This window comes from Rattus rattus, chromosome 3 (genome assembly GCF_011064425.1).
Source record: "Rattus rattus isolate New Zealand chromosome 3, Rrattus_CSIRO_v1, whole genome shotgun sequence".
NCBI classification, from domain to species: Eukaryota; Metazoa; Chordata; class Mammalia; order Rodentia; family Muridae; genus Rattus; species Rattus rattus.
In genome coordinates, this window is record NC_046156.1 from 98518631 (window position 1) to 98534618 (window position 15988).

The 15988-nt window shown below is 38.0% G+C and overlaps 1 protein-coding gene across 3 annotated transcripts in view; it reads left to right on the plus strand.

Moving 5' to 3' along the window:
- Nbea (neurobeachin) overlaps positions 1 to 15988 on the plus strand; it is a 532117-nt gene that overhangs the window by 218047 nt on the left and 298082 nt on the right. For 2 of the 3 annotated variants that reach the window (XM_032898369.1, XM_032898366.1), the window contains 2 exons: positions 8055 to 8209; positions 10264 to 10390. In XM_032898369.1, coding sequence (XP_032754260.1) covers positions 8055 to 8209; positions 10264 to 10390 — 282 coding nt within the window. The remainder of the gene's footprint in view (positions 1 to 8054; positions 8210 to 10263; positions 10391 to 15988) is intronic. The other variant, XM_032898367.1, reaches the window with a different exon arrangement.

A 15988-nucleotide genomic window follows, 5' to 3' on the forward strand; every position in this document is an offset into this window, starting at 1 on the left:
GAATGTTATTTTGAAACACTAGGACTTTTCCTGTGTTCTGGTAGCATTTGTGCAAAGTGCAGTAGGAGCGAAATCATTATTCTAGATTGTTAACTAGTTAGAACGCAATGGAAAAGCACAAAGCATGTTTTTCATGTTTTTATTCTTTTGAGGAAGAGTCTCGGTGTAGTTAATATATGCAGTAGATCAAGTCCTAGCAAATGTAAATGATGAGGTGATATTGATGAAAGGAGGGGATTGAGGTCTCAGGGGCACTGATGACGGATTGAACAGAAGCGGCCTTGCGCTGCGCGTAACTCAAGTCTGTCGTCTTCACTACTCAAAGCCATAATGGGAGGTGGCAGTCTGAAATGAGTTGCCACGGCGAGGAGTATTATTTTTGAAATGCTTTCACACAAATCACTAGGCCCTGCATACAACTTAGTTTCATGCTTTAATGTCATCAGGAGGCACAAATTGGTGTGTCTAATTGTTTGCCACCTGCCAGCAAAATGAGCTGCCAGCCAGCCAGACGGGTTTGATTGTCTGTCAGCCACTCAATAGATTGAGAGTGACAACATCAAAAATTTAACTTCAAACTCTGAAGCTTTGAGCAGCTTTGCAGAGACATCATCCCCACAAGAACTCCTGGACTGCTACATTTTCAGTTCTATTTCCAGGATAGTGCTAACATTTACCTTGTCTGTCCTAAGGTAGCTAGCTATAATTGCATAATGAGGTATATAAACATATTTCTGAAACACTAAAGTCTGAAGTACAAGTTATGACAAATCTTTTAACAATAGATTGTATTCCTTGAAAAATGGGATCCAAGATGACAGCCGAAAGTTCAGAAAGCTCCCAGTGGCAAACAGAATTACCCAAGGCTTCTTCTATACATAAACTATTTGGGTTTACTTTTAGTCAATGTAACTGTAAACTGGGTTGCTCAGCTCTTTAACCACTACTATGTAATTGTACTGGAAATCACAACCAAGTGCTTAGAGGTCTGTTGCAGTCGGTGCAGCAATGCATTTCTTATGCTTACTTTAGACTGTAAGTTTGAAAATGACTTGCATAAACAGTTGTAGAGACTGACGTTTTCTTCGCTCATCTACACTTGTCTCTTCCCACTTAGGATGGAATGGTGGAGAATTTTGTTCTTTTAAAGTTTATAATTTTTAATATGTAAATAGCAACATCAAATTTTAGAAATGTGTAGGTCTAATAAAACAAACTTATTTTTGGAATTTGATATTTCCTTAAATTGTTTATGGTATTCCTTATATGGATGTTTTCATATACTTGTACAGTAAGTGCTGGTTCCTTTTATTTTCTCGTTGTATCAGTGAAGATTTAAAAACTTGTCTTTGATTGCACTCAATTACCAAAAGGTATATTTCCCAAACCACCTTTCACTAGGCACAGTGTGTATAGAGATTGCACAAGATTTTTACTATTGAATGAAAATGTTATGATGATTTTGTTTCTAACAGCCATCTGGAAATCAGAATAGCAAGTTACTAAATTCTCAAGCAAACAACACTGCATCTTTGGTAGAGTTACTGGTAGGCCATGGTTTGTTAATAGTTCTCAGTACTGCTCCACTGTCAGCTGTTATCCAAATCCGCAGTAAGGCTTTGGCCCCACCTACCTTCTTTAGTAGCTGAAATTAAACTCTGCATTATACACATTTAGCTTGGGAGGATAATAAATGAAAAAACTTTGGTTGTTGATACATTTTTATTGCTACTCTTCTTTTAGAAATTGTTATAAATTTAGGCTATTATAGAAAGCTTGCAATTGTATGGCTTCCTTGACTAACAGAAGCCAATTCAGTTGATAATATATATATATCTTGTTTTACAAAAATGTTTAGTGTTCAAATCAATGTAGTCAAGCAAACCAATAATATATTTTTCCTCACTTTTTAATATTTTTGCCTCCAACTTGTTTTCTTTTCTAAAGACATAAACATCCCTGAAATAAATCTGTGGCTAAAATAAGTAAGGCCAAATAAACACTTTATTTAAAATTTTCTATTTTGAACAGAGTATAAGCTTAGTGATGCACTGTATTCTCACTTCGTTAGGTTTGTAACATTGGCTTTAATGCTCAAAAGAAAAATACAAACCATATATCTAATAAAGAAATGTTCACAAGTAGATCTTCCTTCTTTAAGCACAGAACTAAGATTGTTTTTAAAAAGTATAATTATTGTGCTGGTGTTGTGTTTCTGCTTCTTTGTTTGTTGCAGGGTCTATTTTGATTACATCATTTTAAAGACAAAAATAAATATTTTGAAAACGAATTCTAAACCTGCCAGCTTTTACTAGTCAAATATTCCATTGTAATTTCTCATTTGATCCTGCCTGGAGTGGACTGGGTGTGATGGATTTGACTGTGTGGACTCTGTGTTCCCTTTGTCTTTCCTGGTGTCTACAGAGAGTTTAAGTGAATTAAATGATGAATCTCTTTTCAATGGTGCATTGACAAACTACAACATGTACATTTTACTGGTATTCTCCAGTACTTTATCAAGTATATAAGCATAGTAGATAAAGTATTCCATCAATAGCATAGTGCTATCTTATGAAATTCAGTAAAGAGTTACAATTCCTGAACCATTTAGCACATTTTTTTACATGTAGTTTCTGTTTTTCACACAAACCTTTTTGGACAAAGTGTGATTGTCTGGGAATGAATAATCCTGGCTACTACATGACCTCCATACAATCTGTTCTTCCTGTTCCTTCCCACTGTCCTCTCCATGTCCTGGGTCTCCACTATAGTCAAATCTCTGCATATTTATGCCAGAGACGTTTTCCCATTTTATTAATTTTCTTTGACAGTTTCATAGATTTGTTGAATCCATTCTGATTATTCTCACAGCCTGCCCTCCTTCCCCTCCCATCCCTGTCAACCACTCTCTCTTTACCAGTCCCTCTTCCAGATCCATGACTTTGGATTTTGTTTTATGACCTATTTAATTCAAGCAGACCATCTGTGAGGGCCCTGGAACTATCTGCTGGAGCCTGGTAGGCTCCCAGTGTATAGACACCCAAAGGCTGTGATTCCCCTGCTCCTTGAGTCTGACCATGACACATAATCACGCAGTGCAGAGTAGCCCTCTGGCCCCAGCCTCCGCCGGTGCACTGTTCATGATCCCATTTCATGCACTCATTATTCTTGCTGAGAATTTGTGATTGCAATGGCTTTATCACAGCCTTTCCACCCATCTCCTGCATCTGTGTTTGTCTCTACCCCATCGTCTCCATTTCCCCTGAACCTTGAAGTGGGAGGTGTCCATGTATTGTTTAGAGCTCAGTGCTCCTCTGTCATTTATTCTTAGCACCCTGTACATCCATGAATCTCTGTTTCTTCTCAGTCACTGGAAAGTCTTCTCTGCTTAAAGCTGAGAGGAGTATTTGGTTGCATACAAACCTAAATATTTAAATGGCACTTGGACATTGTTCCAACTTAGCTAAACGGCTGCATTCCATTCTCTTCTAGGGCCTGTTACTTCCTATGGTCTTTAATAGGTTTTATAGTACCAGGAATAGATCCCCTTGTGTGGAGAGGACATCAGATTTACTTAGATAGAAATTATTTATCCTTATAGCAGCAATGCTATTATTTCACTAGTGAGCACATCTTGCCTGGCTGGCTCACCTCATGGTTTGTAGAGTTAACAAGCAGGCGAGACCATGAATATGTTTTCTCACCCAGCAATTTGGATAGCACTTAACCAGTACTGTAAAAGGTAGCCAGCAAAGAGGAAACTTCTAGTTCAGTTCCAGCTTGATTTTTCTCCACCATGCAGCCAGTGTAGGTGATATATTATGTGATGAGGGTCTTATAACCCAGTTCTTATAAGCACCTGTGAGGAATGGCAAGAGCCTATATGGGTTTCTAAATCTTATCTTACAGAGCAGCCCACTGAGTTCTCAACACTCACCGGCTTTTCTACTTAAAGGTCTAGTATGTACCACAATCTTTCCCAAAACACTGTCAGGTCTATGCCAGTAATACCCCACAATCCTGGTACCAGCTTTTATCTTTATGTTCTATTGCTGTGAAGAGACATAATCACTACAGCAACTCTTATCTCCCAACAAACAGCATGGTCAGGACTGTCCTATCAAACTCCTGGTATCACCTTGTCTTAGGGTTTCTATTGCTACCATGACAAAAAAAAAATGCATTTTAGAGAGGAAAGTGTTTAATGGGGTTTCACTTCCATATCACAGTTCATCATCGAAGAAAGTCAAGACAGGATAGTCAAGCAGAGTAGGAACCTGGGTGCAAGAGCTGATGCAGAGGCCATGGACGGGTTCTGCTTACTACTCATGGATTAATCATCCTGCTTTCTTATAGAACCCAGCTCCATCTGCCCAACGGTTGGCCCTCCTACAGTGGACCAACCCACCCACATCAATCACTAATTAAGAAAATGCCCCACAGGCTTGCCCATTGATAGCCATATCTTAGGGAGGCATCTTCTCAATTGAGGCTTCCTCTCTGATGATTTCTGCTTGTGTCAAGTTGGCACAAAACTAGCTAGGACGCTCCCATTCAGTCAGATGCCTTTTCATTTGATTGACTGTTTCATTCGTTGTACAGTAGGTTTTTAGTTTCATTGGGTTTCATTTATTGAGTCATTTTTACACCAATAGTTCTACCAATCCATAAACAGAAGGGATCTTTCTTCTAGTGTCTTCCTCAATTTCTTTCTTCAGAGATTTAAAGTTATTATTGGAGAAAACCTTCAAGTCCTTACATAGTCTTACTCTTAGGTGGTGGTGTTGGCTATTGTGAAATGGAATTGTTTCCCCTGATTTTTTTCTCAGCATCTTTACTATTGGTATACAGAATGAACATTGATTTCTGTGTGTTAATTTTGTTTCCTCATACTTGTTGAAAATGTTATTTAGTTCTAAGAGTGGTCTGGATAAACTATATGGTCTCATATATAGAATTATATCAACAGCAAGCAAGATTTCTCTTAATCCTTCTCCTATTTGTATCTCTTCTCTTGTTTTCTCCTGTTTTACTGCTCTAACCAAGACTTTGTTATTTTGAAGCTGAGTCAGGTCTTTGCATAAGCTGGTCACTTTCTGCAGAGCGAGATATAACTGAGATTGTTAAGAGGTTCTGGTAAAGGCAGGGGGTGGGTCTTGGGTTTCCGATGGGGAAAATAAAGGAAGAAGGCCCTAACTAGAAGTTAAGTTCATCATGGTGTACAATATTAAAAAACAAGAACAAAAAGCAAAACAGAGACCTACTGTGGCCTAGAGAGGAGAAATGATATATGTTCCTAGAGAAAGAAAGCAGGTGGGTATTAGGCAGTCTCCAAAGAAGTGAGAAAGGTATTGCTGAGGGCAAGGTTGACAGCATCCTAGGAAAAGTGGGAATGATATTAGGAAAGCTCCCTATCCAGCTTTGGGGTTGGAACAGGACTATGGTGATCTTAGTCATAAGAATTTTCAGCTTTGTGATCCTAGGCAAACAATTTGATCATATTATCTAAAACAATTGTCTTCAAATATTTGTAAAGTTATTGATGAATTCAAATATCTGTAAAATCAGTCAAACTTGCCTTTTTGTTTAAAAAAGTTGAACCCTTGCCACATTGTCATCCAAGCCATTTGAGCATACCTCCCATTGCAAGCTAGTTGCTAAGTACTGCATAGCTTTCTTGGGGCTGCTCGTCCTAACGTGATGTTTTCACATACATGGACACTATATTATTACACATCTTTAGATGTTTTAAAAGTTACTGCATCTTCTATATATATCTTTGTCTTTTCAAGTTTCATAAGACCGTTTTCTTTTTCTTCTATTGTAAGTGTTCCTTTAACGTATATTCTTTTTGTTACTGCTGAAATGCAAAGCCTCAAACTCCTTGTAGGTTTTTCACTTGTGTGGACAAGGGCAGAATGTCACAGGATAATAGCTTCCTTTAGGTTACATCAGACCCGGACTGCATCAGCACTTTCAAAGGCTGCACAGTTGTATCAGTAGCCTAAAGTGCAGTGATGATCTGTAATATGCAGTGTTGTCCCAGGCACTTTGACAGGAGTTTTATGCAGTGCAAACGTCTGGAAATGTCATTGTAGTGGTGAAAAGAAATGAGTTGATAGAGACATGCCCTATCCCACACAGCTAGCAGTTGTCAGGTGTAGACCTCTAATCCAGGTTGGGATACTAGAGGATGTGCTCTCAGCTCTGTGTTTACCTAACCCAGTGGGATACTGGCTGGCTTCAAAATGCTGCAGTTGTTTGAGATTTTTGCATGTTGTTCATAAACTTTTATCACAGAATTGTCATACTTAATTTTTATAATATTTCTTGTAGGTTCTGCACAGAATAAGATATTATGGATAAATGCTCCTAGATGCTATATAGAGTTTTTTACATGAAAGTTTGCCCATAATTAATAATGACAGAGTGTTAGTCAAAAATCTGTGATGCTATTTCTCCTGCCATTTACAGCATTGCCAACCAACTCTCTCTGTGTGTGTGTGTGTGTGTGTGTGTGTGTGTGTGTGTGTGTGTGTGTGTGTGTGTGTTTTAGATGTTGATGTCAGTTATCTTCCTCAGTTGTTCTAGACTGGAATTTCTAAGACAAGGTTTGTCACTGGTCTTGAGCTCACTGATTTGCTTAAACTGGCTGTCTAGCAAACCCCAGGAATCCTCCTACCTCTACCTCCCCAGTGCCCAGTGTTGGGTTTACTGCCTTGTTGAGTCAGGCATTGTACACAGCTGCAGTGGACCCCAGCTCACATCTTCCTGCTAGCACAGCAAATGCTTAATCAACTAAACCCAAGTTTCTTTATCATCAAAAAAAGTTTAAAGAAGCAGAAGAACATGAAATAATTTTACTAATTATTTTCAATTTAAGAATTGATAGGGGGCTGGAGAGATTGCTCAATGTTAGGACCCCCGACTGCTCTTCCAGAGGTCCTGAGTTCAATTCCCAGCAACTACATGGTGGCTCACAACCATCTGTAAAGAGATCTGATGCCCTCTTCTGTTGTATCTGAAGACCGCTACAGTGTACTTATATATAATAAATGAATAAATCTTAAAAAAAAAGAAAGAATTGATAGAATGCCAATAAAATAGCATGCTTTATATTATTCTTAGTTCTAGAGAAAATTTTTGATGTAAACCAAATGTATTAGTATTTTCTCTCTTTTTCTTACCTTTATATTTTGAGAACTAGATATTTTAGATCTACTAGGTAGGAAGTTTCTTGTTAGAGAGTGATAATAGTTATTGATGAAGGAACTAAGAATACAAGCTCTTCATTCCCTTGGTGTATCTTGCTATCTCACTTCATTTTTCAGCATCATATTTTTTACTTTGGCTGTTAATATTTATTTGTGGATAGATAGATAGATAGATAGATAGATAGATAGATAGATAGATAGATGGATAGATAGATAGATAGATAATAATTTTATGACAAATTTTAGCTTGCACCCACTTCCTGGAGATCTGAGGACTTTGGGGAGTCAGTTCTTTCCTTTCACCTCCTGGAGAGAGGGTCTTGTTTATGTTGCATAGCACATGACCTTCTGGGTGATTCTTCTGTCTTGACCTGCCATCTTGTCTCACAAGAGCTCAAAGTATAGATGCTTGCCACCACCATCTGGCTTCTTTACTTGGGTTCCAGGGCTCATGTTCTCCAGCATATGAGGCAGACACGTTAGCCTAATAAACCATTGGTAGTCCAATTTTATGGCCTTTCTACATTATGACAGCCTTTGTTTCTCTGATATGTGCTTATTTTTCATTTGCCATCTTAAAAGATTTACAAATCCCAGATTCTACACTAGTGTTTACCAAATAAATTTTCACATCAGACACTTCCTAGTCTTTGTTGAAATTCTGCATGTCTTTGATCAGTGAAGTTGGGTTTGCAAGTTAACAGTGTGGAGGGTCAGAGAAGGAAAGCAAAGACTGAGGGAGCTGAGCTGAGCTCCATGTTGCCTTTGCGTATCTGGTGTTCCACCATGGGGACAGGCTGAACCTCAAGTTTTCGTATTGTTTTCTCCCTTTCTTGGCAGGAGTGTGGTGGTGCCTGTAAAGAAGCCACCTCCAGGTAGTCTAGCTGTCACCACTGTGGGAGCCACTGCTGCGGGAAGTGGGCTGCCAACAGGCAGTACCTCAAGTATATTTGCTGCCCCTGGAGCTACACCAAAAAGTATGATTAACACGACAGGTATCGTCCTTATAGACTTTTGTGAAGCTTCATCCTTTTTTCTCTGTTTGCTGTATCTTCATTTTCCCATTTGATTTTAACAACCAAAAAGCCCAGATCATTTATGGTTAGTTTAGTCTTTCGTGTGCTGTACCCTGTATGACAAGTTCTAAGAATTTGTCGCTGGCTCTAGGAAACAGCCATAGTGGTTGTCTCAAGAGCAGTACTGGTTTTTGTTTTGAGCTGTCTCAAAACACCATACTCCACTTTCAGGGTAAATCAAATGATTGGAATACATTTGGGGAGCAAAAGGTGATATAGATACTGGAGAGTGACAGTGAACATGTGCTAGAATACTGATTTTTCTGACTGAACCCTAAGACGTAGCCATTGCTAAGTCCTTCAAGGAAAAGCAAAATTCCCTAAGCACCTTGATGATTGCAAGAACCTCAAGTTTATTAAAAGAGCATATAAATGACTATTACCTCACACTGAATTAATTTGATAATTATAACCTAAGAATATAAATTAATTCATTGTCCAGCTATTTTCTGATTCTAGAAGCCACAAATTTCAAATCACTATAAAAATTTAAAGCCTGACTAAAATCTATCTGTCTTGTCTGTCTCTGTCGCTCTGTCTCCTCGTTCTCTCTTTCTCTCACTGTCTCTGTCTCTATCTCCTCTGTCTCCTCTCTCTGTCTCTCTCTCTGTCTCTGTCTCTCTGTCTCCGTCTTCTCTGCCTGTCTCTGTCTCTCTTTGTCCCTCTCATTTACAGAAATGTTCCTGTTGATTATTAGCTAAATAAATCCTTACCCAGATCTTTGTGATTCCATTTTAGGTCTTTATACAACGCAAGATGACCCTGACTTTTCTTCCCTGACTATAGTAGTCTTCTGTTCTCCAAACTGTATAGCCTTGAACGTCTCCACTTACTGTCATTATTAGACTCTTCCCATTTCTATTGATTTTTATAGCTCGTTTTTGTGCTTTCTGTATCTATCTTGTTTATCATGCCACCTGAGTCTGACATATGAACCACACATTTATGGGGTGTAGTAAGTAGAACACTCTCTTAAGCATGTGTACTTGTCTCAGTCAATGGGCAGCATTATGGCATTGTAAACTTTGTACAGTTTTTTTCAGTTTTAAAAACAATAAAGTATAGTAGAATCTATACTTAGTGATATCTAGTAAATAAAGTCCTCATTTTTCTTATGACTGCAGTGAAATGAAAAGATTAAATTACTTTTTGTCTTTGTATAAGGCATTATACTTAAGCTTCTATTTTTAAAATTAGCATTTGGTGTGTAATGGTATAAGCTTTTTGATAGTACAGACTATATACTACTTAAAAATAAAACTTTCTCTTTGATACTTGATCATATATAAATAGACGTGTGAGCTGTGGTTACTGTTTAGATGTTGGCACATGGCTCTGTATAGCTGTCACAATAGACATCTAATGAGCAGCTCGCTCACTTTGTTGGAGATAGCACAAGGTCTAATACTTAGGAACACTGGCTGTCCCTCAGCTCCACAGCTCTCCGATGTACTCACATGTTACAGAGAAATCATTTTCACATCATTGGGGAGAACTCATTGTTTTAAAATCAAGTATGGTTGAACTCATGATAAGCCTTCTGAAGCAATCATTTCATCAAAGTCAGAATTTAATGCTGCAAAATGATAAAATTATGCTCCCAGTGCTCTGTAAATTATGCCTTAGATCATGAGGTCTAAGAATATTACAGCAAAGCAATAAAGGGGGTAAATTTTTCACATTTAAATTTACATTGTTTTATCAGCCTCACTAATGTAGAATTTTTTCATGTGTTGATTTCTTTTATTTATATCCATTTGCACTATGTATTTTTGATAGATTAATATAAGTAAGTCAACTGGATTTTAATGTAATATACATGGAATTTATTAGTATGCTAATGATCAAATAATTTTAATTGTCAAGTTCTTGTTAGAAATTTTGATATGTTTTTTAAAAATCAAATAGAAATGAAATAATTATATCGCTAAATAAATTTATATTTAAAACTAAAATTATTATCTTGGGTACAGGTGCTGTGGATTCAGGGTCCTCCTCCTCTTCCTCCTCTTCTAGTTTTGTTAATGGTGCTACCAGCAAAAATCTTCCAGCTGTACAAACCGTAGCCCCAATGCCAGAAGACTCAGCTGAGAACATGAGGTATGAATAGTTATTTGTTTTCTTTCCCAATTTTATTGTCTCTCTTTAAAACATGGTGAAATATTCGGTGGTAGGGTCACATGAGATAAATATTCTTGGAAATATCAGTTAGCTACATGATCTTAATATATTCATAACTCTGCCTAACAATGGCTCTTGGGGAAGTTACTAAAAGCCAATGTTCTATCTACAAATGCAAATTGGGGGGTCTCAATTAATACTGCTTACAGAGCTTTGAATTCTTTGTTGTCCAGTACATACTAACACTCCAGCTATTGTTCAGATGTGCAAAGACAGCATGGTAGGAATCAATCATCTCTGATTAAAACTGTTTAAACTAGGAACTTTGAAAATAAACCTGTGTAATTTTATGTGATCTGTACTATTGGACCTTGAATACTGAAGACTACTTTGTTTATTGTTGTGAGTGGTGACTGGCGGAATGGACTGCCTGCCCCTCATTAGAAAGTTTATAGATTAGAATTTTCCAGTTTTTATCCATTCCGAATAATGCTGTTGTGTAAGTGATATCATGGGCATCTATTATTGTCTGGGTGCATAATGTGTACTGTGCATATCTGTAAACGATTGCTGCCCAGCCTTTGCTTCTACTGTGAAAATACACTATGCCAAGTTATATGAGTTTACTGACTTGGCGGCTGAAAATAGAATTCCATTTCATTCTAACTTGGGCCATTTTTGCAACTTTTTGTAACAGTATTATTATCAATATGGCCTGTCTTCACCAATAGACGATATGTATTTGGAAATTTTCACTTTATCAGTTTTTTCTTTCTTTTTCTTTTTTCTTTTTCTATTTTTTTTGGGGGGGTGTTGTTTTGTTTTATTTTGGGCTTGATTGCCTTTTGTGTTGTAAAAGTCCTTTTTCCAGATCTTTCTTTCTTCTCTTAAAAACGTTTTTTTAAAGTTTTTAAAGTTAATATGTTATTATTGGCTCTGTCATTAAGCATGAACCTTTTGATTGAATGTTGTATATTTTTTAAATACTTTATATACTGATGCAGAACCATGGGTCTGTCCATGTCTATTGAGGTGCATAATTGACTAGAATGGCTTTTGTGACAAGTGTATAAGAAGAACAGGGGTAGGAAGACAGCCAGCCCTCATTTGAAAACCTCTTTACACCATAATCTTCCACATCTGTCATAATCCACATCCCTATACTCTTGACTTGAGGTTCACAATCAGTTCTGCTCTGTCCGTACACCTACTAACATGACAACATGAGCTTCAGGTCTAATAATGACTGTAAGGGCTTGAGGAAGTTCTTTGCCCGTTTCTCATGAGAGAGGTAGAATTGTTCTCAGTGTATCATTCTTTTAGAACTTTTGAATCATGGGTCAGAAATCCCTGTTAAAAGCAAATTTTGTATTACACAGAAAAGAGTCTTCGTCAGAAACTGTTTCTGCAGCAGCTTGGGCCTGTGCTTCTCTTTCTCTGTTTTTATTTCCAAACCGTGAACATCATACAATCCTCTTAGAATTTAGTGTTTCTTAACTAATAGTTCTTAGCAGTGAGACTCATTTGTATAATATATAATTCTTAATATGTTTCTGATTGTATTCATTTTTTTCTTAGATTTTTTATCTGTCCAGTAATTGCCCTCCTCCTGGTCCGCCCTTCCACAGTTCCTCATCTCACTCCTCCTCCCCCTGTCTCCAAGAGGATGTCCTCTCCCCTCCCTTCTGCCAGGCTTCCCACTCCCTGGGGCCTCAAGACTCTAGAGGGTTAAGCACTTCTCCCACTGAGGCCAGACCTGGCAGTCCTCTGCTGTATTGTGTTGGGGACCTCATACCAGCTAGTGTATGCTGCCTGGTTGGTGGCTCATTATCTGAGAGGTCTCAGAGACTGCTGGTCTTCCAATGGGGTTGCCCTCCTCCTCAGCTTCTTCCAGCCTTTCCTTAATTCAACCACTGGAGTCCCTGATTTCAGTCCATTGGTTGGATGTAAGTATGTGCCTCTGTCTCAGTCAGCTGCTTGTTGGGCCTCAGAGGGTAGTCATGCTAGGCTTCTGTCTGTAAGCACAACACAGCATCAGTAATAGTGGCAGGCCTTGGAGCCCCCCCCCCCGAGATGGATCCTAAGTTAATCACTGGACCTCCTTTCCCTCAGTCTTTTCTCCATTTTTGTCCCTACAATTCTTTCTCAAGTTAGCTTTCATTTCAACTTTATTGAGATTACTCGTTTATATTGCTGAAACTCAATATAAGTGACTAGAATGTACATTTTAATGAGTTTTTCTAGTATATATTTTGGTAAAACCACATTGCAATTTAAGAAGATAGAACATGTATTTGTTACTTCAGAAATTTTCAAATTTCTGTGCATAATTTACCCATCACTGCCAGCAGCATGTGCTTTTCAGCTTTTTCTTTGAGATTTTACATTCAAGTGTAAAAGGATGGGATCATACAATGTGTACTGATTTTTGTTCTGCCTTCTTTTTTCACTTGGCTTATTGATTTGTTGATTATCTCTTTCTTTATTACTGTTCTATTCTTACTTATCATCAAGTATTATTCCATTTTGTGACTCACAAGTGTTATCTGTTTGCTCCTTTAAAGACATTGGAGTTATTCCAATTGGTATATTATAAATAAAGATTTAGGAATGACTAAGTCTTAGGCTTCCCAACACATTCTTTTCTGTTCAATAAACAACTAAGAATAAAATTGCTGGATGGATATTAAGTGTTTAAGGTCATGAGAAAATTCTAAGCCACTTTGCAAAGTGGCTGTCATTGCACTCTGGGGCAATGCATAGAGCGGCCTATGCTTGGCGTTTGTCAGTGCTTGCTGTTGTCACACGAGTATTTATAATAGTGGGATAACGCTGTTGTCACACGAGTATTTATAACTATATCTCATTTGTTTCCAGTGCTCCTTAGTGGCTTTGTCTGTGTTTATGGGTCATGGAACTCCTGTCTTAAAGAGGTTTTCTTATACTGTGTAGGTGTTTTCAGTCCACTCTGGTACTTGTCTTTGGTTAGCTACATTCTTACCGTGGTCTCACTCTCTAGACTGATAAGAGCAAGAACTTCCTCATATCCATGATTTCATTGTCTCACATAATCATCTCTCACGGTTTATGATTTCTATAATAGCTAAATTATCTTTATTAATCACTAAAATCTCGTATTCTTCATTTTTTTCCTGTAATTTCCCAGTTGGTGGCTAGGTCCCGATCTGTTCCAGGCAGTTTTAGGTAAACAGCTGGGTAGATATTGAGGATTGCTCTTAAGTATATTAGTTCAATTTTTTTGTTTCTGTAAACAAACAAAATTGGTGATATATTTCATTGTGGCTATATTGATCCTTTAGGTTTGTGGACCACTAGTATTTACTACTGACTATTTCTGTTCATCATCAGTGCTGTTTGTCAGATGCTCCGATCTTACAGCTTTTATTAACATCTTGTACTTTTATGCGCCTTTAAAATATCTTCCATGTCTTTGGTGGTGTTCTGAGGTAGGATTTGTCTTTGATACTCCTTTCAGAATTTGTGAATTACAAGGCAAACAGACAGTGCCCAGCTAGGCTGAACCGCTTGACGGAATTCCATTATATAGAGTTACAGCAAATGAAAGTAAATTATACAAGTAGAGGGCAAAGCAGCGACTCCTTTGCCAGTCATGGTAGGTGCAACTAAAATAGAAAGGACATTTGCTTTTGCATTTGTCACATGTACATAAGCAATTGAGTTTTGTCTATTGATTGTATAATAATTTATTTAAAATAATTTAATTTTTATTAATTATAATAAATTATTTAGAATTTTAAAATATTACCTAGTTGATCTATACTTTCTCTAGATTTCTTGTTGTTTTTCAGGATTACACCATTGGCAGTTTTAGTGCTAGTAAAATGTGAAGGAGCCATAGTAAATGGCTAACGGTATAGGGTAATATCAAAGGACCAAATGATATTTATCTTTCCAGAAAAGCAATTCAGGTTTGTTTTTTGTTTGTTTGTTTGTTTTGTTTTGTTTTGTTTTTGACAACCAATGGAGATACACCTAATAGTGAGTGACCTTGGTCAGTAAAGATTGCAGCTCTCTTTATGGCCCAGTGCTACTGTACAGTTAATTACTCTCTTCAAACCTCTGAACATTAGTAAAAAACTTTTGCTCAATGTCTCAGTCACTCAGATAACTCTTCAGAACATGTCTTTGAAAGAGGAGTGGTAGAGTGCACATCCACTTTCTTAGGATTTTTTTGTCATTCAGAGTCAGGGTCCAGTGCTTGCTTTTTACTTTAGATTTTACATTCATGGATTTTAAAAGGATGGGATCAAACAATGTGTACTAGTTTTTGTTAGCCTTTTTTCACTTGAATTATTTATATATTGATTCACCCAGCTCTTTCCTTATGACTGTTCTATTTTTGTTTAGTGCCAAATCATATTTCATTTGTGCCATTACCAAGCATGATTTGGTTAGGTTTTGTCCAGTTCTTTTACTTTTTTTCTCAAAACTGTCGTTTCACAAAGGACAAGGATCTAAGTTAGTTTTTTCTAACTAGTTGGTCATCCCACATTTGAAAGAGAGTTGTCAAAAATCACTTAGTTTTGAAAAACCAAACAACAACCAAAACCTACTGATTTCAGTTGAATTCTATCCATTCATTCGATCTTTTACCATGAAAGATATATGAATATAATTCTCCAGGTATAACAAATTAGCATAGTTTGAACTCTACTAGCTCACCATTTGAAGCCAGTGCAGCTCCTCCCTTGGTTTTGTTTTTCTTTTTTAAAACTTTTATTATTTTTTAATTTTAATTTTATTTTTATTTTAAATTAATCATCCCATTTGTTTGTTTCTCAAATGATCTCCCATTTCCCAGTTGCCCCTCCACAAACCCCCATCCCACATCCACTCTTTCTTCCCTTCCCCTTTGCCTCTGTGAAGGTATTACCCAACCCAGCAACCCTCTCTGGCCCCACTGCTCTAGCATCCCCCTGTGGTGAGGCATCAAACCTCCACAGGACCAAGGGCCTCCCCTCCCATTGATGACAAAGTCATCCTCTGCAGCATAGGTATCGGGAGCCTTGGATCCCTCCCTGTACACATCTTGGTTGGTGGTCTAGTCCCTGGGAACACTGGGTGGTCTGACCAGCTGACATTGTTCTTCCTATTGGGTTGCAACCCCTCTCAGCTCCTCTAGTCCTTCTGCCAGCTCCACAGCCATGGTCCCTGAGCTCAATCTGATGGGCAGCGCCAAGCATCCCTGTATGCATTGGTTGGTTGTTGGCTGAACCTCCGAGGGACCAGCCACAGCAGGTTCCTGTCAGCAAGCACCTCTTGGCAGTAGAAATAGTGTTGAGGTTTGGTGTCTGCAGAGAGGATGGATCCCCAGGTGTGGGGGGTCCCCAGATGGCCCTTCCTTCAGTCTCTGGTCCATTTTTTGTCACTGTCTTTCCTTTGGACAGGAACATTTCTAGGTTAAAAACTTTGAGATGGGTGGGTGGTCCCATCCCTGGACTGGGGACCTTCCCTTTCTACTGGAAGTAGTCTCTACAGGTTCTTCTCCCCTTTTTTGGGCATTTCAGCTAAAATCATCCCCATTGGGTCTTGGGA